Here is a 25,900-nt window from a genome sequence, read left to right as displayed (position 1 = left end):
TTTCATTCAACAACAACATTCTTTGTGTCATGCTTTGTTATGCTAGAATATCTGTTCTTCCGTGTGATATCTTGAACAAGCCGTGGCGACGACCACGGCTGAAGTTTTCGGACACGTATCGTATATGCCATAGCATTCCAAGAGGAATGATAAATATAATTATGAATTATATTAAAACAATTGTATTACTAAGTATTGCAAGATTTGAGTTTCTAGGTTAAATCTATTTGTTGCCTCAAGTAAATCTGTATGGTGCATCAACCTCGGATAAGTTCCATGCGTCCGCATATACAGTATACACGTACCTGAAAAAAAAATGGATTTGTCCAGCTTTTTTTCATTTGTTTTTAATTTTTAGTTTCTTCATTAATCTGAACGGTATAAATAACAACATATTTAAATATTTTTATTTGTATATAATATAATTGTGTTACACCTTTTTTTAGGGCAACGATCGTGTTAAAAAAGGCAGAGAAACAACGGTAGATAATGTTTTACCATAATTTTTTTAGAAAATTTCTGAAAGTGCGAGAGAGCAACAGACGTAGTCTTCTTCTTCTTTCGTATGGTGGGGGGTCAGAGGGGGACATCTAGATCTGCGAGCCATTTTAGGGCCTCAGGCGTCGCCATGTGGACCTCATCAATCCCGCCGGGGAATGAATGGAGCGGGCATTCGTTGACCACATGTTCGGTAGTCTGCACCGCACCACATTCACACATCGCCGACTCTTTAAGGCCCCATCTGTGCATCATGTGGGCACAGCGGCTATGGGAGCACCTTAACCTATTGATGGCGGACCAGGTTTTGCGAGGCAGTGAGAACCCAGGCTGTCTCTCGGTGGGGTCCTGTATGAGATGGGCATTTCCCACGTTGGCCGTTTGCCACTCAAGTTTCCACCTATCTTCTGGGGTGAGAGGTAGTCGGAGGAGCTTCTCTCCTTCCGCCCAGAAGGGCTTTCGGGACTTCAAGCGGCATGCCGGGTGGGAGACGACATCTTCGTGTAGAGGTATTGCGCTTTTTTGCAGCGCCTTCTTGTATTCCCTCAGTGTTGCAATTTCTCGCCTGATGTTTGGCGGGGTTATGTTTGCAAGTACAGGGAGCCAAGGGAGAGGAGTAGATTTTAAAGTCCCGCTGATGGTTCGCATTGTGGCATTAAGCTGAACGTCTACCATGGAAGTGTGGGCGCTCCTAGCCCATACTGGCGTATATACTAGCCCATACAGACGTAGTAAATAATAGACATGAAAGAGAAAAGAAAAAATAAAAAGCGAAAAAAGAATATCTAATATGAGAAATATTACATTACGTCACAAAGAATAAAAATTTAGAAATACAATTTTAAGGGTTTTTTATGTTAGATGAGGTTGAGCCAAATGTCTAATATCATTGTAATGTTTTCAGTATGAACAATACAAAATTGCTTTGTCTATTACTACAAGTATTATGATGATGAAACTATTTGTACACCAACCAGGGTTGCCGATGCATATGTCCTAAAATAAACACAATAGATGTTCAAATTCCCCACTAATTCCTTTACCTCCTTTTTACATTCTTTTGAAATTATCATTTATTTTTTACTATCAATCATTTACGAATTTTTCTCTTTCGTTAAGTCTTTAAAAATATAAATTTGTTTAAAAGCTGCTAAAGAAAACCAAACCAAATTATAGCAAATATTGTTAATGTTATTTTTCAATATGGTTCGAATACCAATAAATTTCCAGATTCCCACATTTTCTCAACAAAAACGTTCTCCCCGCAAAATACCTAATTCGCCACAAATTAGCAACCCTGATATTCACTGACTTTACGACCACCAGGAATGGATATTACAATATTACAATGTTGAAAAAACCAATTATTGTGTTACTTTACAAGATTTTGATGGTCGCTGCTATTGAAAATTGTTTCTACGACCAATTAAACAGGGAAATAAATTTCGCAATAAATAAAGTAATCATTCTTTAGTACGCGAAATCATTTTTTTTTTAAATTTTATTTCCATCTTATTTAATCATTTGGTTTTTTAAATTTTATTTCCATCTTATTTAATCATTTGGTTTTTTAAATTTTATTTCCATCTTATTTAATCATTTGGTTTTTTTAAATTTTATTTCCATCTTATTTAATCATTTGGTTTTTTTAAATTTTATTTCCTTTTTATTATCACTACTTAGTACTTAACTCGAATGTTTTGCAGACCATCCCTCTTTGGCCCATACAATAATTTATTATGAAGTTCGTTATTTTTAAATCTGTAAAATTAAAATTACCCCACCTATCCAGTTATCTTGAAATTTTGAAGGATTGAGAATCGACACTAGGGATGGGAACAACAATAAAATACCTAAAAAGACGACAGAAATGACCGACACAAGAGGTCCTGAGGAAAATAATATCCCTCCGGGCATATGTTATAATAATAATATTTGTGCAAAATCACCTCAAGGTCATCTTTGGGGATGCTGTTTAGAGGTTCTTTTTAATAAAAGGATGGAAGTTCTAGGAAGGAAAAAGGTATAAGGGTTGGATATGAATCTAGAGGTAGGGTCGAGAGCAGTTGGACAAGTCAAAGGGTCTCCGCAAACCAGCACCTCCAACTCTGGCACGCCACGCAGCTGGTGGGGAGGCGCATCTTGAACACATCTCACCCGATGAACCCAGCACCCCTTCAAAATCACGAAACATAGCGAACCACAAAGGGTGACCTATGGTAGAGGTGTTGGTTACCAAATAAATGGTTTCCGGGGTGGCGTACGCAAACCCGCCTCCCAAATTGATTAATTTAGTCTATTTATGTTTCTTTACAGATCCAATGTTGGTGTTAATAATTATGACAAAATCATATTCTTCGTATTGTTTAAATCTTGCACCCTAGCTGCCCGACACGACGTATGGAACCATACGAGTGCATTTTATTATTATCCAATTCGAGTTATGGAACGTGATCCATTGTTTAAGCTCGATCCTTACACATCAAAAGCTCTCCTATATTTCTAAGGTCGGTTGTAAAAAAATCATTTTAATACTTGATTGGATATTGGAAAGTGTTGATATCTCAGTCCTTTTCAGTTTGGGCGTATAAAACTGGAATATGTGGTGGATAGTGGAAATCCTTTCGACGAACTAAAAGCGCTGCTTGTAAATTTCTGCTCACGTCTTTCGAGTCTGCAAAAAACTATGAAAAAGTGTGGGATAATGAACCGTATATCAAAAACGATTTTCCAGCGTTTGTCTGAAAACTGATCAGAGTGTTAGATTCGTGACTCTTTTTATGAATACACTTATTTTCATTGGTACATCATTGAAATTCGGAATATTTGCAGTGGCGTTTCCCAACAACTACTTTTAAGCTCGACGTTCTATTTTCTAATTAATTTTCATATTATTAGATAGATTTATTTCAAATGGAATCATATCGCATCCGTCGTTCATCGACATACATTTATTTGTTACGGCCGGGCCTCTCGGGGTAAAGACGGTCGCGGGTTCAAATCAAATTCAAAGTAAATTCTGTGTGACCAATTTGTGTTATTTCCCAATTTATTCATTTAAAATATCATATATTATGTAGTATATTTGCGGCACGTTCCAGAGTGGAAGATATTCTCAGTATCTCCCTGATGTAATACCACGACAGATGTTACTTTTGAAGCTGTCATTTTTTGACATTTGACAAGTAGAAACTACGCCATTAATAAAAATGGAACGATACACGCTTCAACAACGCATTGAAATTATTAAAATTTACTGAGTGAATCAAATGCAAATCATCTTAAGTGATGAGGCCCATTTCCACCTCGGTGGCTTCGTCAACAAGCAAAATTGTCGCATCTTTGACTCGAAAAACCCAAGAGTTATTGTTAAAAAGCCTCTCTATCCTCAACGTATGACTGTTTGGTGCGGTTTATGGTCCGGCGGAGTCATTGGACCTTACTTTTTCGAAAATGAGGCTGGAGCAACAGTTACAGTGAATGGATTGCGCTATCGAGAGATGATTAATGATTTTTTATGGCCGGAATTGGATGATATTGATCTGGACAACGTTTACTTTCAACAAGACGGCGCTACGTGCCACACAAGCAACGAAACCATTGATCTTTTACGATTGAATATCAAAATAAAACCTCTTATTGGAAAACCCTGTAGAATATTTTAATACCCCGGCAAATCAGACGTTCTTATTTTCAAACATGTTAGAATTCATTAATTAGTGTTAGTGTTAAATAAGACACACAATAAAATAAAACACTGCAATTTAATGAGAAAATTAGTTTGCTCTTAGCGCTTTTTGGTTCGTTGTTACGTAACAATTATGTATGCTATAGGTAACTATTTTGTCTAAAAGAAATACAAAAGGTCTTAGAACTACTAACTTCAGTCTGATGTCTAGTAGTTTTATTTTGGATAATAACTACAAAACGACTTAAATATTTTTCAAACGATAAACTGAGACAAAAATCAATAATATAATAGACTTCAAATTTTTTAAATTTAATACAACTTTTGCAAAAGAGATTATTTTAAAGAATATGTACAGTCATAAATACATGCCCGAGTAAAGTCGAACGTTATCCGACACAGGTTTTGACTGAGCCGATGTTTCGGTTAATTTTTGGCCGAAACCGAAACTGAAAATTCGGTCGGTCACTAGTGCCCTAATTCCTAATTTTCTGATGTAAAAAGCCCATCAAGTAGTAGTCATTCACACTTTCAAAGTCTTTCCCGGGATATTTACCAGAATGTCAAAGCATCTACGCGCCACTGCACCCGCCATATAATAGTTAAGTAAGTACGCCATAAATCATAGAACATTAAATGTAATTGGAGCCAAGTTTTCAAGTGGTTTTACGAGAACGTGATTTGTAACTTGTGGATATTTTTTGTTTATTTTTCAGCGCATTCCGTGTGATCTTTATTCCGCCGACGTAGAATAATACATACAGTGTGGCTAGTGATTCATACGAAATATGGAAGGACGTGTTGGAAGAAAAGTCATAATATTGTTACTTCAAGCATTGTACAAATGATTCATAATACGTTTGAATTCGAGGGGAAAAAGCTTCTCTTCTCTTTTCAAATGTCGTTTCGTCTATTTGATTCATTTAATTTCAACCGTTTTAAAATGTAAAAGCTCATGTTTATTTCTCAGAGCCGTGAAAAATATCTTGAAAATTCTGTTCAAGTATTCTAATTAACTTTGAAAATGACACTGAAATTCATAGCAAATTTGACTTCATTGAACCTGAATAGTTTCAAGGAGATTTTATCACATTTCACGCACATTCAAACGAAATTAGTCTTTTTAATTGGTGATGTGTTTTACAGTTTATATTTTATTTTAAATGCTTAAGTTTATAGTACGGAAACCTTCTGGCAAAAGCATAACTTCTGTTAAAGGGGAGTAAGTCACTTACTTGATTTGAGCAGAATTTGGTTTGTCCAACTGCTACTCCGCTAGTCGAGAAGTCGACCATCCTTCCCACCGGTACTTGAACCTAAGCCGGTCGACTGCTCTTAGTAAACAGTTTACCAAGTTTCGCTACGAGTATTATAGACTTCCTTAGCTGCTTTATAATTATAATACAAACAATTTACATTAAAACTGTGGTGCAGTCGTTGTATGTTCAAAGGGACATATAACAACCCAATCTGCATTTTCAATCATGAAATGTGGCGTTATTTAATATTTTTGATATGTTTCCGTAAATTTTACGGAGAAAAATAAAGAGTTTAATTTTTTCAGAAGGCTCCCAAGTGAATTTCCCATCACATCATTACACTTTAATTATAAAATCCCTGGCGATAATGACACAATCTTCTTTATAAGAGTCCGCCGCCTGAAATCGGTGGCGAATTCTCAGCACGTCTGCGAGCTTTATGGAGTCCCACAGGGTCGTGTCCTGAGTCCTGGGGCTTTGCCATGGAAATGCATTGCACAAGGAACACGCAGATTTTCTCCCATTATTTACTCCTTGTTTGCACTTCCTTCTATGGGCGTCGGGCGCATGCACCCATACCATCTAGGTGTAGGTACCAACCAACAGTGCGCCATGCTTTGAACAATGCACTTATGCACTTATTCTCTCTCGACTCTTTGTGAGGAATATAATAATATGCGGGCGAAAATAATTTAAAGACATTGCACTGGAGCCGTTTAGAAATTCTATTAACAATTTGTTTAAATGCTTTAATTTGCTTGGCGCAGTTAGCTAATTATTAAAAGTGTGTCTGGGTTTAATTAAAAAGTGTGATGAAAATTTCTATTATTTTTTTCCTAGAAAACATTTTCGGTATAATTTTTTTTAGTTAGTGGTTTTAGTACTTTTTGATGTAATCGCTGTCTAGCATATACTAAAAATCTGTAACCTCTCAGTACCGTAGCAAGAAGCTGCATTCTCCGTATAATATGACATGTTGTGGATATAATAGGTTAATCTCTTAACGAGGTATTTGAATGTTGTAATTCATATTTTTTATTGCAGGCGCTTGAGCCCTAAAGACATCTTCTCGATGGAATATTCCAAAATATTACAAATTTTAATATATTAAAAAATAAAATTACGAAAAATGGCTACATTTAGATATATTGCATGATTCTTTGCTAATATACAAAACTTATTTATAATTTTTTAGCGTTACTTGAATATTTTAAAACTGATTAGGTAAAATATTTTTTTTCAGTAAACTTTTATTAATTCAAGCAATATTCAAATGTTAATGAAATAAGTCCAATAATTTTTTGTGCACACACAAAACTGCAAGCGTTATAATTGACACTTTCATAGATGACCTTCATTATTAAATATTTTTTTTCAGTAAACTTTTATTAATTTAATATATTTTATAACTTGTAACATAATGTACTGTGTGTGTCTAAACAAACAAATAAATAAATAAAATGTCAATGGAGATAAATCGTACGCTACCAAATGCTTACTATTATTTAGCAATAATTATCTTTTCGGAATTTATTACTGGTATGGGAGTTGTTACTCGATATCCTTAGCATTTCTTATGCATTATTTGAAGAATGTCATTGTTCTCAGGATTCGCGTCTCCGCTAAGGCGCGACCCGTATAAGGCACGATGCTCCATCTGTCGACAAGAAGTGTAGAATATAGTAGAACCATTAGAACTATGGATTAATAAATAAACAGTAAGTTCAGGTCCTTATTGACATCTTCTAGTTTGTTGGTGAGACAAAATTAAAATGCAATTCGGCTCCAGCGATTTTTTGGCAAGTTTTCGAAAACGTTTATATGGGATTTTAGATTCTATGAATGTAGCAAGCGATATTCAAATGTTAATGAAATAAGTCCAATAATTTTTTGTGCACACACAAAACTGCAAGCGTTATAATTGACACTTTCATAGATGACCTTCATTTATTTTTTTATGAAAATACGTTTTTGCAAGTTATGCTATAAAATATTTTAAAAACCCAACTCTTTCTATAAAGGCAAGCAAATACAATAGTGTATCGGTGATTCAATCCAATATTGTATTTGTATGCCTTTCTTGAAAGAATTGAGTTCGTATACGGACAAAACTATTTAGTCGTATTCATATTGCATAAGTACGGGCACAAAAAGATAATTCATTTTAATATTAGAGTTAAAATTGCAAGAAGCGTTTTATTATTTTTTATTTTTTTTATATTACTGAAACAAACAGTACATGATTTACAGAGATGAAACAATATACAGGAATAAGATACTTCATGTTGTGTACCTATGATATGTTTCCTTGTAATGTCTGCTAAGTGGTATGTTTATTCCTTAATTACCAGGTGACTTGTGCAGTTTATAGGTGTGTGTGTGACGTGTGTAATGTATGTGTGAGTGTTTGTGTGTGTGTGTCTGTATGTATGCGCATTGAATTTTTTAAATTATCGACATGATGCCACGTTTGAATTTGGGCAGTGAATCCGAAAAAATTTCAATGTTAGAGTTAAGACAAATATTATTTAGAGTATGAAGAGCTCGGTTAATTGTCGAATTAGATGCTGCATTTGTTTTATAATTTAGCGTGTGGAATAGCACTGTATGTCGTGTACGTCTCAAAGGTATGTTAAAGTTAATAAGGGACAAAAGTTCTTTCCTAAAGTATTTAAGTTTTTTCCTAAAGTATTTAAATTAGTGTCATTAATGAAAGAAAATACGACATATTACTATTAAAAATGTTATTAGTACTTCAGAATGACTGATGAATGCAAAGATTAAGAATAACACGAGATGTGGCCTGTGAGCATGTCTCGTAATCCAAATATTTTCCCTATATGGGCCTATATATACAAAACTGCGTTTTCGAAATTCAAATCACCCTACATTGCTGGCCCAGTTTCTCCTTGCACAGACACATTTTAATCAGAAGATTTTTTTCAAAATAACAAATCTGTAAAACTCGTGCCAACATTTAAACGGTAGAAACAGAATCCAACAGTAAATCCATTCAAGAACTTTTGTCATCGAAAATGCAACATGTTTGAATCATCCAACATGACAGTTTTTATATTCCGCACATTAAGGGTGGTTTAAAATGTACCAGTAAATATTGAATTGTGATACGAAAATGTTTTTTAAAATGATCTCAATGAACATAAGCAAAAAAAATATTTTTAATTATTGACTGATCATATTGCATTTCATCTGTCTGAAAATTTGTTTGTGTCCCGTATCCGATCAATACTGTCAAGATGGTAGTCATATTTGATAGTACCTTTTTATTCCGCCAAAGCGCATTGACTGTTGCGAGATGTAAAGTCGGAGTAATCAACATTTCGCGAAGTAGTAAATAGTATTTTGTTCTACTATCTCTTTTATACCAGCCTGGTTTAACCTTGCTACGGATATCTTTAGACCGATTTGCCAGAAATGGGTGTAAAGGGATTCCACCACGAATTATCTGTTTAAAGGAGAAATATTAATTTATTTAAAAAAATCTAAGCCTTAGAAAATATCAGAGTTTTTATAACTAGCCAATCGTAGTGTGCATAGCGTGACCATACAACCCGTTTTGAATGGGACCGGCAGTTTTGAGGGACCCTGTCCCGTTGTCCCGAAGGAAAGTGTCTGAAAAATGCGGGTTTTTATAAATTATAACTGTTGTTTTACCAACGAAACCAACGCAATTATTATTAATTATACCATGTTCAGTAGAATTTATTTAACATCAATTCGGTTTCAGGAAAGATCTGCGAATGTTTTATTCGGGCAAACTCCCCTGTATTACTAACCGCGGGATCGTTAGGGTCGAAACGAGCAGATGCCAAATAAAGTAACCATATTTATTGTGCCGCCATCCCATTAATGTGTTTTTAATGTTCTGCTCAACCGTCTTAATTACTACTTCATTAAAGTCCGCATTATTTACTGAAAAGTCAATAGTGAACAAAAGATGAACACTCGTGACAGGAGGAAAGTAAATCAATTTATATCACTTTTATTGCTTCGAAAACGTCAGTCGTTAATATTAAAGTTGAACCGTGTGGAGATATTCGTCGGATCGCGGTCTACAAATACTGGTGTGATCTTGCGAATGTTTTCGGTCAGGGAAATAAAGGTCCCCCGTGGCGTCAGTAAAGATTTGACAATCAGTATTTTCCTTTGACAACACTTGTGTATTTTATCGATGTAAGTACGCAAATTTGTTACAAATGTCATATCATATCTCTTGGTGCATCCTGTTAATGAATTATACCTAGATACAATCATGACGTAGAAATGATAATCAGGTTATCAGAAAATTAATTTGATTAAATTTCATTCTTATTTTCCGCGACGTTGTTGATGGAAATCCTAGTACAAATAATGGTACTAAAACACGTAACATTTTATCGAGATTTCACAAAATAATAATAATAATTGGATAATTTGTATGGCGCTATTTCAGAAAACCTCAAGGGCGCTGTACATTTTATTACGAGTTCCTAGGCTCTATCTGATTTTATTATTTACAAGCAGATACTGAAAAACATACGTACTCGTCGTACCTGCCAGGTCACTTCAGATTAACACACTTTTATAAAAAAAGTTTACGGCTCTGCACGCTGAAGACACTATAGTAAAACACTGGGCATTACGTGATTTTAGTTTTGCTATTTGACCCTCCATTACTAATGATATTACATTTATTAGAAGATTAGTGACAAATGAAGAGTTGATATATAAGTCTGGAGAATTTAAGACTCTTTTTTTGAATGGATTCTTTAAATGGAATTACCATAAAAAGCTTACAAAATTAGATATTGTGAACCTTTATCGATATGACTATCTAAAAAGGTGAGTCTTAAGTTTAGCTCTAAATTGTGTTGAGTCTGTAAAGACGTAAATATGCAGGGTGTCCGGAAACTGGTAGTGCAAGCGGAAAACTGGTGTTTTTTCTACAGCATGCAGAAAATCCAAAAAAACTTTTCAACATTTGAATTATTTTTTTTTTATTTTTTAACCTTTTTTTGCATTTTAAAATACACTGAACAACGGATATTAATCCCCTAGCGATCGAGTTTTTCAAAAAGTTGACCAGAAAATTCCAACTTCAGACTCAATTTATCGAAAACGATAGCTTAAATCGAAAAAGTCATTCTTCAAAATCGACTTCAATTGTGATGTGGATCACCATTTTCTCGTTTATACTACGAGTTTCCAGATACAGTGTATAATAATTATTCCAACAAACAACCAAAAAAACCGAATGAAAACTTTTAAAATTATAGTCCAGCATATTATAACTAATATACTATAATATAGCTATTGCTTGATGCTAACTTTTTTGTTCTTCATTTATTATTACAATGAATTCTGCGTGGAAATGAATGAATCCATGGAAATGGCGTCGACATCTCATAACTTTTTAAAATAATTATTATTATGCTATCTAGAACTATATTATTTCCATTACTTTAAATATTTTTTACGAACATTTACAATTTACAAAAAAATAATGACCGAGTAGACCATCACCTTTGATCTGTGGTAGGAACCTAGTATTTCGTAGTTTCCCGTGCAAACGACTTTTGTAGGAATTGCGCCGGAAAGTTTAACGCCATTGTACGAACTCAAATCCCGAAAATGGGCACTCCCACGAAAAACTATGATACTTACTCAACAACTTTTATACGGCTGCACGTGTCGAGTGTTAAAATGTGTTTTTTGGTTCTGCCACTGCTTTGACAAAAAATATTAAATAATAGATCATATTTGTAATGGTTCACCCGTTTCGGCCTTTTTATTTAAAGGGTTTCACTTGCCTACTTCAAATGCAACCAATTTAAAAGGTACAAGTGCTGATGCCAAGATGCAGGAGAAAAAATTGTACGGCTTTTTTTATCAAGGTGCTGTTAAAAATGTGAATGCATGACCATTTCTACTAAAATATTAATAATTCAGACTATATCTGAACATCTGTTTTTATGTGTGGCCTTGTTCCGACTTCCTCATATCACGATTAGGAAGAACATTTGTGATTTACTAATAGTTTGTTATGAAATCATGCGCTGCAGACCTCCAGTCCCGTTTTAAACAGGAAAACGAATAATTTTACAAGATTTTTAATAAATTAACAATATTTCAAATCAGTAAGTTTTTTCCACATGGCTGACTGACTATCTTGTGAAATAAATAATTCACACTTTTTCGCATCAAACTGTCCTCGATTACGATATTTCTATCGTTAGGTGCCTAACTAAATACAAACATAAACATACCGCGCCAAAATTATGTATTATATTTTAGATAATTTTGAGGATGTATATAGTCTGAGACGGGTGGGTATGAGGAAGGTGGAATATTTGGTGTTTCATCAAAATGATATGTAGGTAACACCATGAAAAATAATATTTTAGAAGGAACTCGGTTTATAAAAGCGATACTCATGCCGGTTTGTTGAACCTCAACCTCTGGTTCCAGTGGCAAGAAGCTCACTGACGTCAAAGAACAGACTTCGTAGAATAATAATATGTCTTTTGCTAAAAGGAGTGTTACAAAAACAGGGTAAACCATTGAACGTTGCACGCATCATTTGTCAGGCGATTCCAACAGATAAGAGATTTTTGGTAGGAAATATTTACAATTATTTATACTTGTTTCTTACTTAATTTCAATGTACCCCCTTTACTCCATATAATAAATTGCTCTGCGTCAAGCTAACGTTTAATGTTCCCATTAACCATCCGCATTCCCTGATGTGATTTAGGCCGCGATAACCCGAATGATGCCATCGCAAAAATCAATTATGATCCTCATTGTGCCGCTCGGTCCAGGAGAGGTGGATCCTTATCCGATAAAGGGGATCTAATTTATTGTGTCCTTATTTGTTACGTGCCGGGCCGGCCCATTGTTCCAAACGATTCTCGTTTGGGTGGAGAATGGATACGGGAGCAGGGAGAAAGGCGCCCGTGAGATTAAAAGGCGCCTCGCGCACCAGGCGCCCGTTGCACTGCTATGTCAACTTAGGCTAATGCTCTTGGGGAGAATATTGTGGTTCTATACAAATTGAAACAATGATTTATAACTTCAAATTATAGAACTTATTCTGAAATTTATAATATGGGCTTACTTTTTAGGGAATTAATACTGGTTATCTAAAATACCCGAATTCGTGAAGTTTCCAAAGCTGGACTGGAAGATACTAGATACTATCAGTATCGCCTTCTTTATGTGAATTGATGATAGGTTTTGATAGCCAAATCTGAATAGCCAGATACTTCCCATCCTTCCTGTCTACCATCTCCTTCCCCTCCCCACATAAACATTTATTGTATTTAATAGAATTAAAAAATGTATCTGTAAAATTGTTATGAAAAATACCGCAATTTTGCAGAAGGCGAAACAGCTAACACAGATAAAACGCAAAACTATAGCAAACGTAGTTTTATAAGATATTCGGGATAATGAATGTTTCTCTTATTCTTCTTAGGGGAATAATGTAACTTTTAATCATGTTACATACTAATTTCGATTGTAAGTTGATGTAAAATATTACTGGGTAACGTAATGATTTTCTGAATTATAACTGATTCATTCAGACAAGCGATAAGGTAGGAACCAAAATATATAATAATATTTTAACAATAATTCTACATTTGCAATATGTATTTCTTTTGTTTAAATTTTTGATAGATCTAAAACTGCATCACTAATGACGTTTAAAGTGTACTTTCTGATCGTTTCTCTAATTATTTGTCAACAAAAAAATTTGTCATGCTTCTTAAAAAAATGACAATATTTGTTTATTTTTTTTTGTATGTAAAATATTTTGTAAAGTATTTCAGCTCAACAAATCCTTATATATAATATCTAGTTACTTTTCACGGATCGATCCTAGTGATTTAATAAAAAAATATTTTTCCCTTATATTTTTACCTATAAGTTCCAAGGAGTTATCGTAAAACAAATACCATTCTAGAAACTAGATAAAAATTTCTTTTAGATTTATATATAATAAATTTCTTTTAGATTTATATAAAATAAATTTTAATTTAGAATTTCAATAAAACTGAAATATTTTGTCTCAAAACGTCAACAATTTAGAAAGAATTCGGTATTTAACACATTTCTTTTGTGTAGCCAATTAGTAGTAAACTGAGAAACTAGTTGTGAGAAATATGATATGAACGGTGTTAGAAAGAGAAAACACAACGCTTTATATTCAAATCAACTACCAATTAACTTCAGAAGAATTAAAATGTGCTTCTTTATAAAACCAAGGGTTCCGACTGCAATTTGAAAAATACTTAAAAGACTGAAAAGTTTTTAGTAATTATTTTTATATGAAACGAAATAAAAAGTATTAATTACTAACCTTTGTTTGTCTTTTAAAACAAGTGTGTTTTTATGGTGACCGGATAAATCATCACATCTTTAAAAAGTTATAAAGTCATGGAAAGTGATAAAACAAAAACGTTCAGAAATATTCCATTTAATTGCAAAGCGGAAATACTCCGACCTTCTGGCAGAATATGCCCGAGGCCTGAGGAGTTAACCTTATACAAACACTAGACTTTGAACCTAACCTTGAAAACATTGCAATTACCTAGATACACATTACCTGTTATCGATTTGATATGAATATTTTCAACTCGGATTAAATTTTATAGTAAGCTTATTTACAAATCAATTGTCTTAAATAGGATTGACCCAATTACTTTTAATACGAAATTTGATTACATCAATTGGTTTTGGTTAGGAGTGCAAGGCTAATGTAAGCGTAATTAGTAAGATTAAGAAATGGACGCTTAGATGGTTTGGGCATGTAGAGCGAATGAGCGAAGAAGGGAGAGTATATGATGCGAATGGTAGCAAAAGTGGGGACGCCCGAGGAAGACATGGCACGATCAAGTGAATCCGATATTCGAGTCGTGCCATGTGAAAAGTCAGAATAGTAAAAGAGTATGTATGAGACGATGTATGAATGTGAATGAGGCAAGGAGTGTGTGCCAAGACCGAGTTGTTTGGCGGTCCGTCCTCTCTGCATAACCCTGCGGATAAACGGAGGGATGGTTAGTTAGTTAGTTAATTAGGTTTTGGTTAGGTTAGGTTGAATGTGATTACATCGATTGGTGTTGGTTAGGTATCAACTCGTAACTTTCTCTCTCATCGTAACATTTCTTTGACGAGATAATATGTGGATATGTTTTGAGAACTTCCCCATTAAGTGCATCTCGTTGACGTCCTTTCCACGAATCACTTATCAATAATCGATTGATAAGCGGGGATCCGCGCTTGCTGATTAATTGATTGTAGATACTCGAATTTGTGTTACCTGATCACTGGATGGAGTAATGACGAATCTATAGCCTTATAAACTGTGAAAATCGATTAGAAAATGTCCCCCTTCTCTGTGAATCATCATTTATTGCTATCATTATTATTAATAGTAGGGTTTACGTAATGGCAGGCAGCAATAAACATACTACGATAATGATACAATTTAAAAAAAAATTCTGAAACTAAAAGGGTGTGTCCCGACATTTTTAAATACAAATATTTGAATTTTACATTTTTTTCGGTAGTGAATAAATGCAAATCTGGGAGGCTGAAATTTACCCACTTTCCATCATCCGATCGAGCTGAAACTTGGCAGATAGACTCGTTGTCGATGACGATGTACTATATCATCTTTTGATGGCTCTTTGAACAGAGACGGCCCGTGACTGAAATTGCCAGCAGTGCATTTCACTTAAATGTACCTCGTGTGTAATTTATGTAGAGAAAATTAATGAGTGGGGTTACCTATTGCAATTCATTCTATGTATTTATAGTTATAGTTGTTTGCTAATTGATAAAATAATACTGCTACGTCAGTGTTCCCAAAATCATCTTGAAAGTAAAGGACACGCAATTCATCGTTGAAAATATAGCGAATTTGTTTGAATTCACCGCGCACGAGTTCCAATGTGTGAATGTCGTAGCGCTAACATTGTACATTAGTATTTCTAAGCGAATACACTCCAGACGCATGATCAAAGCAAAATTCATTCGTCGTCAAGACGCTTCGATAATGCACGGGGTGAGTTATATTTCTGCACTGTTTTAAAACGTGTCACGTGTCACCGTTTCGGCTAGGTCGGGCTGTCTCGATTCCGCCCGATGCTGTATGCTAAAAAAAGGTACTGTTCATATCAAGATATGTATAGCCCGCTTACTCTTGCGCTGGAGTTTTATTCTAGAAGATAGCTTAAATAATGACCAAAAAGGGGATTACGACCGTAGAGTACTTTCGTACATCGATGACTGGGGCATAGGTGTCGTTCACAAGTAGTGCAATTCACAAATGCACGTACCAAGGAACCGCCTCTGATCGCGAGGACTCATCTTAACTTTTCTAAATCAATTTTAAAATTAAATACTTGTTCATCTCCATTTCTCAGGAGATAAATATGAAATTCATCGAGAGTAATTTGACAACCGCTCTCATGGAGAGATAATTCAGTTTGACCAATCGCATTAACCGCTTTATTCCTATATATATACAGATTTTCACCACAAACGTTGGTTTAGCGACTACGACACTGAGTGTTTTTGTTCAATATTAAATGCCCAATTTATTCGCTCAATGTTTTGCGGCTTCTGTGCTCGTGTCCGCGGTTATAATATATAAGCGAGCTTTAGGATACTGTGCGGTATTTGCTAATATTATATTGCTTTGGTTATCGCCGGTGACATGAAAGTTTAGTGCACAGATAAAATACACGCATAAGCACTCTATCTACCCTGTGAGCAAATAAATGATTCGGGTGGGTATTTTTTAATTTAAAATTGCTACACTGTGACTTGTTGTCGACTGGTTTCGGAAGAACCTTACAAAAGTTAAATTAACCAATTCTAGTAGTTCTGTAAACACACGTTGAAAAATGACTTATTGAATAATTGAATATTTCTAATTTGTTAATATTCAAATTATTCGGAATCCGGTTAAAAATGGGATTGTAGCCCCTTAACGAATGAATTAATATATTTGCTAATAAGCTTTTAGTAAAATATGAATGTGTTATTACGATGTCGGAATACGTGATCATAAAAATTCTAATATTTTAGCATTTCGTCTTTGACGAAAAACGACAATTACAATGACGGCAAATGCAGGCACCTGTTCCGATATATTAGGAATTTACTAAAAAGTTTATGAGGAAACGGCCTGCAATCCCGTTTCCAACAGGATTACCAATAATTTGAAGTGACTGAAAAAAATAACAATACTTATTTTTCGTACTTTTCTGAAATAAAATGGCGCTTGACATACAAGCTACATTATAATCACGTTTTTGTTAAACAGATCTCACTAACCACGTGTTTTAGAATCTTCATCTTTCCCATCTCCTTCCTTTCCGTAAAACCTTCAGCCAGATAACATTCCTCAATTGGCATAGTTGAGGCTCTTGTGCAATATCACATTTTTTACTGTTATAAAATATTTCGCTGAGGGATCTCTTAAATGTGATTTATACAGTTTGTATACAAATCATGAATTCTCCAGGAGTTATTCGTCCCTACTGCAAGGGCTCCTTGTTGAAGATGAAATGATCCTTGATCATTGCAGATATCAAGATCAAAGTTCATCAACATTCCTTTGATCTGAATCATAAATGGGATACGGAGTACAAAGATTGCGGAGAACGCAGAAGTCCGCTAACTCTTATGAAAAAACTCATTTTAATAATAGTGTTATGTTGATAAACAAATGTTGATTGTAGCCGAAATTATAATTTTACATACATTGTATTTGAATTTCACCACTCAATTCGTGAATGAATTAGTGCAAATCTTGGATGTGGAAATTAACACACTTATCGACATCGGATCGAGCTGAAACTCGGCAGATATACTCGCTGTCGATGACAATGCATTCTACCAATGGCAATGGCAATATACGCATTTCTCTGAAATTCTATGATATTACGGCAATTAGGTAATATACGATTTGCCGGCCTCTGTGTTTTCTCCCTCCTACAACATGGCTCTCTTCAAGATCCATGTTCACTCCTTTATCTCCTCAAAATGACACTCCACACAGCATACCCAAAGGTAACATCAACATAGTAGGCTTTGAGGGAAATTATTTTCCTAAGGGCCTACTGTGTGGTTTTAATGTTAAAAAATAATAATAAATAATATTGATTTTTATATAAATAAAGATTGATTTTTTTCTAGCCACCTTACGCTCCTCAAATTGCCCGTTTAATTTATTATTTAGTTAGTTTTTACTTCAAACGCCCTTGCGATTATTTTTAACAAAAACGGCGCCATGCAAATCATCCAAATATTATTAAAGATATTTTGTAAATCACAGCGTACAGATGCACTATTTCAGATCTATTAACAGAATACTGTCCATTAGGCCACTTGCATGCATTTTATAATGACTAAAATAAATAAATAAGAATTAAAGTAAAATTTAGTTTTTTCCTTTATCTTTGTTATTTTGCAGTAGGGTCAAACAAGTTCGATTTCTTCGATTTATGAAGGAGGCGAAAAAAACTTACAACTCATTTTAGCGCATTTCTAATAAAATACCTTTATTTTCTTTGTTTTCCATCTGCTCCTATTAAGATAACTAACTAACTAACTAACCATCACGCCGTTTCCCCGCAGGGGTAGGCAGAGAGGACGGACCGCCAAACAACTCGGTCTTGCCACACACTCCTTGCCTCATTCACATTCATACATCGTCTCATACATACTCTTCTATTGTTCTGACTCTTGACATGGCCCGACTCAAGTATCTGATTCACTTGGTCATGCCATGTCTTCCTCGGGCGTCCCCGACTTCTGCTACCATTCACATTTGCATCGTATATTCTCTTTACACTCCTTTCTTCGCTCATTCGCTCTACATGCCCAAACCATCTAAGCGTCCCTTTCTTGATCTTACTCATTACGCTTACATCAGCCTTGCACTCTTTGCGGATATCCACATTCCTCACACGATCATACATGGTTTTACCACACATACGCCTCAGGGATCTCATTTCAACAGCATTCAATCTACTTTCATCCTTTCTTTGCCAGTTCCATGCCTCACTTCCATACATCAGGGTAGGTACCAGCACTCCATTGTGGACTGCTAACTTCGCTAACTGCTAACTGCTAACTGCTAACTTGCTAACTGCTAACTTCCTATTAAGATCATTCTATATATGTATATATATCTGTATTCTCCAATCGTACGACTGGTGATATAGGTTCAGTTGTTGTTCACCTCCCTCCATGACACCATGTACCATCCATCCGACTTTGGAGAATGTCTGGACTTTTAATGGAATCTGAGAACAATAATATCTCAGGTGTTAGTTAGTTTGGGAAAAACTTCTGTAATGTAAAGAACTTTGATCAGATTACGTGAGATAAGGTTATCGGATCGTTTTGATTAGCTTATTGTTCTACAAATATATTTTCGTATATTATTAGTGACATCATAATTATTTACAGACAAACCGATTTTCTTAGAATTATACCTATGAAAATAGTCATAATTTCTATCAATTTGATAAAACGCCATTCAATAATTTCTAATGTGTCTCCCATATATTGAATACTCTTTTTCTCTCTTTTTTTTTGTTGCATTTTTTCTTTCCTTCTTGAATTTTATTTATTATTTATTTTGGGTACATCATTTATGTTAAGCAATTGAGCGTGTTATTATTTCTTTTTTTTTTCTTTTTTACGCCTGCACAGACTATTTTACTGTTTCTAATGTTTAAAATTCAATTCCTAGCATTTTTCGTACTTATTTTTACTTTTAAATACAACTTTACTCTATATATATGATAAGTTATTATGAGTTCCCATCTCAATAAGAACTCTCTCACTAAAGCTTGTTTATTTATTTTTTGTTTTTACATATGTACGTAATATTTTATATCTGCATTATTTTATGTATTCCTTTGTATTTTTATTAAGCACTGATTTGTTTAAAAAATATATGCAATTATATTGCTACCCGGCTCAGAACAGATATTGTCTAGTGAGTCGGGTAGCCCACAGTATTTTGTTAGAAAAAAAAATCAAAAAATAATAATTAATCAACTGCGGGGTGAGTTACATACGTCTAGTATGTAAGTTATTCTGTATCTGTTTGTAAACAATTAGTATGTTTTTTCTGTATCTGTTTGTAAATAACTAGTATGTTTTTCTGCATCTGTTTGTAAATAATTAGTATGTTTTTCTGTATCTGTTTGTAAATAATTAGTATGTTTTTCTGAATCTGTTTGTAAATAACAAAATTAGATAGAGCCTAGGTAACTCGTAATAAATTGTACAGATCCCTTGAGGTGATTGTTAACAAAAACGGGGCTATATAAATTATTTTAGCATAAATTTTCTAGAACTCATTGCCTAACTAACTAAATACCAAATAATTTCATTATAGAGGTAGGCAGATAGGATTACGGGTAAACGTAGCATACGTTATAATCTACACGTTTATATATGGCGTTCATTTAATTGAGTTTTGAAAATAAACTTTCTTAAATTTATGCTTAAAAATATGTAAAACTACTCAATTATTTCAAGAAAGGCATTCAAATACAATATTGTATCGGTGATTCAATCCAGTATTGTTTTCGTATGCCTTTATTGCTGACAATCTGAAATTACTGAAATTCTCCGACTTGGAGCACACATATAACTTGACTGTGACCTGACTACAATATTAGATCCACAGAGATAGGCTACTATGTCCTTCTGGGGCGTCCCCAAATTTTTCTTCCATCAACTTATGGCGCATGATTATGTTATTCTTTTGTTAATCTGCTTTCTCCGTCCATTTGTTATGTGCCTAATCCGTCGGATTACATGAAAAAAAATTAATTTTGAATTTTTTTTGCCATCAGGTGTACGAAATCGCCTACGTCATAGTCCGAGCTGGCCCCTCCTCCCGACCTGCCACCTGGGTCCTGGAGCGCTCCGTAGACTCCCTGGAGGACTTCAGCCCCTGGCAGTTCTTCGCCCGTTCCCCCTCGGAGTGCCAGGACGTGCACGGTGTTCCAGCTGTGATGGGCAAACCCAAACCGCTGGCCGGGCCGGAGGCCACCTGCACCCCTTTCTACTCTAAGATGCAGCCGCTGGAAAATGGAGAGGTGAGTTGTTTTAGGTTTTGTATTACCTGCAATCAAACCACATCTCTCGGAAGTCGACTATTATCTATATAAAAACTGTACTATTCCTCTGCAATATAACCTAATGTTTTGCCAAACAACTTCCCCCTATTTCCATACCATCCTATGGCGGTAAAAAATACCTACTCAACGGCATAATATGTGCATTGGAACAAGGAAGACGGTTAACGTAATTCTTTTCAGGAACTCCAGTGAAAATATTATGGCTTGAAAAAATATATTCACACAGACCAATGTACTGGTTCTGAATATATAAATTTTATTGCGGATTATTATAAGAAGAATTTATAAACCGTTATTTAAAAACGAATAAAGTACCGTCACATTAAAACACACCGTTTGATTGGTACGACTGAATCCACTGATTCTGACACTTCTGACATCACAAACAATCTACGTGAGTAACATATGTATGGTCTGTAAGGTCCGCAGTAGTAATGAGTCGTTCATGAACGAGCCGCAAAATTGAGCTAGCTCTTTTTGATGAGCACTGGAGGTTATCCACCGCTTTCCCGCCCAATTGTAGCCGTTATGTCGTACTTAAAACATTAAAAAAATAAACCTCACATGCCCACCAATCCAAATAAACCACCTAAACACCATCCTCTAAAGTAGGTAATGATGTTCATTGTGAAAAGAAAAAATATTCCAGGCCATATGGATGAGATTCTTGCTTGATAAATTGAAACCTAATAAGGCAGTTCAAAGTGAGCACAAGTCCCAAGTATTAAATGATTACGGCCTTCTTTGAGCTGTGGCAACAAGTAAAACGTGCGATCTCATCACGTCTCTTCATTATCCAATTAACCGAAGAGTTGCTCAAGTTCACGGGTACAATCCAACAAATATGGCCTACCTTCGACCGTCTACTACTTTTGCTTTCTGCTCCTCTGGTAGGTAATTCACTCATAAACCCATAAGAGTCTGCCCGCTCATTACAATATGGGTACCTACTCCGAGTTTGGCCTGTAATTACGGCAATGAATTGTCTCGAAGAATTGAATCTGATGGGATCTGCGATGAGACAGCTCTAATTGGACTGAAATTATCTGGTCAATCAAGCAATCAAACTTTCGCGTTATTAATTAAATTATAATTTAAAAACGATTTAATTCAACAAAGGCGGAATTGTTGTGCCATATTGTGTGGGAAACTCACACAAGATGAACTCGTCCGCTCAAATTTTTTTTCGTTTGGTTCGTCATGCAACACTTCACCAAGCATGGGCTACTTTTTAATGAAGGGCGCATTTATATATTATATTCATCAGAATAGCATTTCAAATCGTCGTCCAGAATGGACGATAATTTAAATAAAACTGTGGTGAAATATTATTGTTCAATTGAAACGGTTTGGTGCATCGGATAGTACCTACTATATTTATTGGCCGTCAAATGCTATATCTAGCCAGCTTCTTCCAACCTTTCTCAAAACTTTTTTCTTCGTTTTCCACATTTTCATAAGTCATGAATCACATACATACAACATACAACGAATAAATATAATGTAGTTGAGAATAATAATAATTTTGATCATTCAACATCATCAGAACAAACGGTTTTACCGAAATTTTATAATGGTTGGTTTGTGTCTAAGTAATTTTTACAGCTGAGCTTATTTTTCTCAGTATCGAGCTAGTCTCACACAAGCGCTATACTCTCATGGTAAAATATGTGGGCTTCACCTGTTTCACCACATCGCTCGCCATACACTCCCATAATCTCAAAATATATGGTGAAGCAGTTGAAGCCTCTTCTATGAGAGTATAGCACTCGTGAAGACTAGCCATCGTAATTTTTTAGCTTAACATTTGTCGGGCTAGTACTGAATTTGTATGATAAATAAGTATACCTTATTGGGAGGTATGAAACTATTCAATGAGGAAGTTTTACAGCATTAAAAGATGTGAGCTGGAGCATGCTAGTGGTGGATGGACGCAACACCACACACTTAATAACCCGCATTCCGAATTTCTACAAACACATAACACATTTCCCTTTAATTAAAGTTTTAAGCTCTTAAAAAATGTGTGTCATATTTTAAAATAATCTATATTCAGATTACGAGTTGAAAATGTAATTAACACATTATTTGCGGGAAACGAGAAAACTCGTCATACGCATTTTTACATTAAGACGCGGGAGACGGGAGTCTTTTTGTTGCGCAAAGCGGTAAGGAGCGGGAAACTTGTAAACAAGGGGTTCTAAATGGGTGCGGGGTCATGTGTTTTCTATTGTCGGCGGTACCCGATCTATCTACCTGTCAATACAATGAGTTTGAAACACAACAAAAAAATAAAAAAATCGTTGTCGCGTATGTTCCGCTCACAAACTACGCAGTGAAACGCGGTACATGTGCAAGTTTTGCAATGTGCCCCTGCATAAAGGAAAGTGTTAAAATTTCTAAATAATCTTGTAATTTTGTATGAATAAATTTCGATATGTTATTTCGATTGTGAAATACTGTTTTTTCTATGATTCCCAAGAAAGTAAAAAGTTTTTGTTCATAAAAAATGGAATTACACATACATCGCTACGTAAATAAATAGAGACATTTTTTAAAGTAAAACACTGAAGTTTCATCGAAAAATATCAAATAGATCATAAGATATGAATATTTTGCGGAAAGTCTAATTTTGGGGCTAAAATTTAAAAAAAAACACCCGTGCTTCGCCCCCAATTTGGCGGTAAAATGCCCGACCATATAGTGTTAAGTAAACGAAATTCCCTCGATGGAAAAAAATCGCAGCGTGCTTCGAAAATTATTAATAAAACGGATGCTTTGCAGTTTTTCTAAATGCTGCGATAATTTCTAGAATTTTTTTTTCCATTTTAAATAAGTAATATTTGATTAAACATTTTCGCAACGGTCGCTTACATCAATTAATAAATTGTAATCATTTGTTTTATATTAGCGCGTTCTGTTTATCATTCATATTTACATATCTCCCTTTAAAACCATATTCTGTAATCTTCTTCTTCGTTTTGAACGCTTATAACGAAGCCTTAAGGCCAACCAAGGCTTGTTCAACGACTTCACCAGGACTCGTTCAAGATACTACATGGTGGAGCAGATGTTCTTTTACAGCATACCCATAACAAGAGGAATGGTGGTATTGAACGAAATATCTAAAACATTAATCATATTTAATCTGCGGGAAAATATATTAAATTAAAAAAAAATATATACCGAATTACCAGGAACCCATAATAGTGTTTCGGTATGTGGTGCGTAGTTATGCGGAGTGTTGAAACTGCTGAGTAGCAAAGATCCACGTGGTATAATGTTACCAGGCGTCACGCACGGAGGCTTCCACTCACGATTAGTTCACACATCATTTACTCCGGATAATTCCATTTAAATACAAACAAACAAAACGCCACCAGAAAGTAGGTGTTGGCTGTTGCATGACTTAGTAAATACATACTATTTGCTCGTTCCCAGTTCCCATTATGTGCTCCCAGCTCCAACGGATAATGGCTTTGATTTATCTATGCCATGGTGTTATTCTGCTGATCCTGACGTTATGTTCATTACAGGCCACAGCAATTTCGATTCTCAGAATCTTTGCGATGATTAGAATTTCGTTTGAAAAATAAACCTAGTAACATGCTATAAACAAATTATAATACTCCAACCTTCTCTATTGCTGTTTTTTTTTTAAATTATTTTTTTCTTTATTTGGAAAACAAACAGTTCAATACACATATTTTACACAAAATGATATGTTTACTGGGTCGCATAAGCTAGAGAAGTTTCTGAATAAATTACATTTTACATAAAAGTATATATTTATTGTTTTTGTGTTTAATTCGTAGAACTCCATTTAATTTTTTTATAAATTTAATTTAGATTAAATTTGATAATATTATTATTAAGTTCTGCAAGTGTTTTAGTTTTTTATTATTGTGACAGCTGTTTCGGCTTACAAGGCCATTTTCAAAACGTCGTCTCAATGTGGACTAACCACAGTTTGAAAATGGCCTTGTAAGCCTAAACAGCTGTCACAATAATAAAAAACTAAAACACTTGCAGAACTTAATAATAATATTATCAAATTTAATCTAAATTAAATTTATAAAAAAAAAAAAAAAAAAAAAAAAGTATATGTTTACTGGGCATAAACATATGCATAAACTAGACAAGTTTCTGCATGAATTACATTTGTACAAAAAAAACATAAATGATAAAATATTTTTATTTGTAGTGGAACCTAGAGGAAAAAAAACATTATAAAAAAAGTTAAGTATATGTGCAAGTAGATACATATATAAGATAAAATTTAACTGGATAAATATAATACACGCAATACATCATAAAATAATGTAAATCTAAAGATAGAGAAGAAAAAAAAACAACAAAAAATTTAAAATAAAAAAAAATAACTTCGAACTTTTACGCATACCCAGGGAAGGGTAATTAACATTTCTATTTATGTTTTTCTAGTTTGCATTTAACAAATTTGCCTGAGGATAAATGGAAAATATCAGCGTCTGAAAAGATGTTATTGACTGAGCGTAGTGAGGTCCTGTTTTAACTTGACCATTTGACATTTTATCCATGTTTTTTGTTACGTTCCGGTCCCGGTTCAAGACGGTGGCCGTTTTTATAGTTCAGAAAAGATTATTTTTTTTTAATTTAAAATCGTCGAGTTTATTCATTAAGTAGCTAAGGCAAAGGTTAAGTAAGTACGTACTAGGATCTCTTTTATTACAAAACGATTTCAGATGAAATTTTTGTTTTGATTTAAAATAAGAGAAATTTAGAAACATACTTTTTGGACACGAGATCTACTGTTCCCAAAACTAATAGTTGTATTTTGTGCATGTTCTTCTGAAAAAATAATCTTGTGTGTAGTTGGTTTTTGAGAGTGGGAGGTGGAATAGTTAGTTTGAGCGTGTGTTTCTTACTTGACTGTATTTTGGAGAAAGCAACAATCAACTGCCATTTGCGATTGGCTTTATTAAAACTACTTCTTGAGACGTCATCTCAATCCTGACCCCTAAACAAGATGACCTGTCGAACCTGGCTCCTTCACTCCTGATGGAGCCCTGACACAGTCGTTCTGGTCGCTTGGTGAACTTCTTCTGCCTCTGGTCACTTTGTTAGTGACCATAAGCTTTTCCGGGTTCGAGTTCACAGTTCGTTGAGCAACGTGTCGCAAGTATCTTAGAATACGTTGTTGGCGGACAGTTGATAGCCTACATGCCCTACATATTTTGGATGCACAGCTCTTCCAGTATGGATAGATTTGGGCGTCCGGATGACCATGGAATTCT

General features: G+C 34.6%; 1 protein-coding gene across 1 annotated transcript in view; it reads left to right on the top strand.

Annotated features, from left to right (window-relative positions):
• Window positions 1-25,900, top strand: part of wb (wing blister) — a 393,659-nt gene that overhangs the window by 133,115 nt on the left and 234,644 nt on the right. The window contains exon 3 of the mRNA XM_089631097.1: window positions 20,337-20,582. Coding sequence (XP_089487223.1) covers window positions 20,337-20,582 — 246 coding nt within the window. The remainder of the gene's footprint in view (window positions 1-20,336; window positions 20,583-25,900) is intronic.

The sequence above is a fragment of the Hesperophylax consimilis genome, chromosome 4, assembly GCF_061612785.1.
Source record: "Hesperophylax consimilis isolate HC1 chromosome 4, BYU_Hcon_1.0, whole genome shotgun sequence".
In the NCBI taxonomy this organism is placed as follows: Eukaryota; Metazoa; Arthropoda; class Insecta; order Trichoptera; family Limnephilidae; genus Hesperophylax; species Hesperophylax consimilis.
The sequence above is the reverse complement of the archived record's forward strand: the minus strand, read 5'-3'. Positions and strand labels throughout refer to the sequence as shown.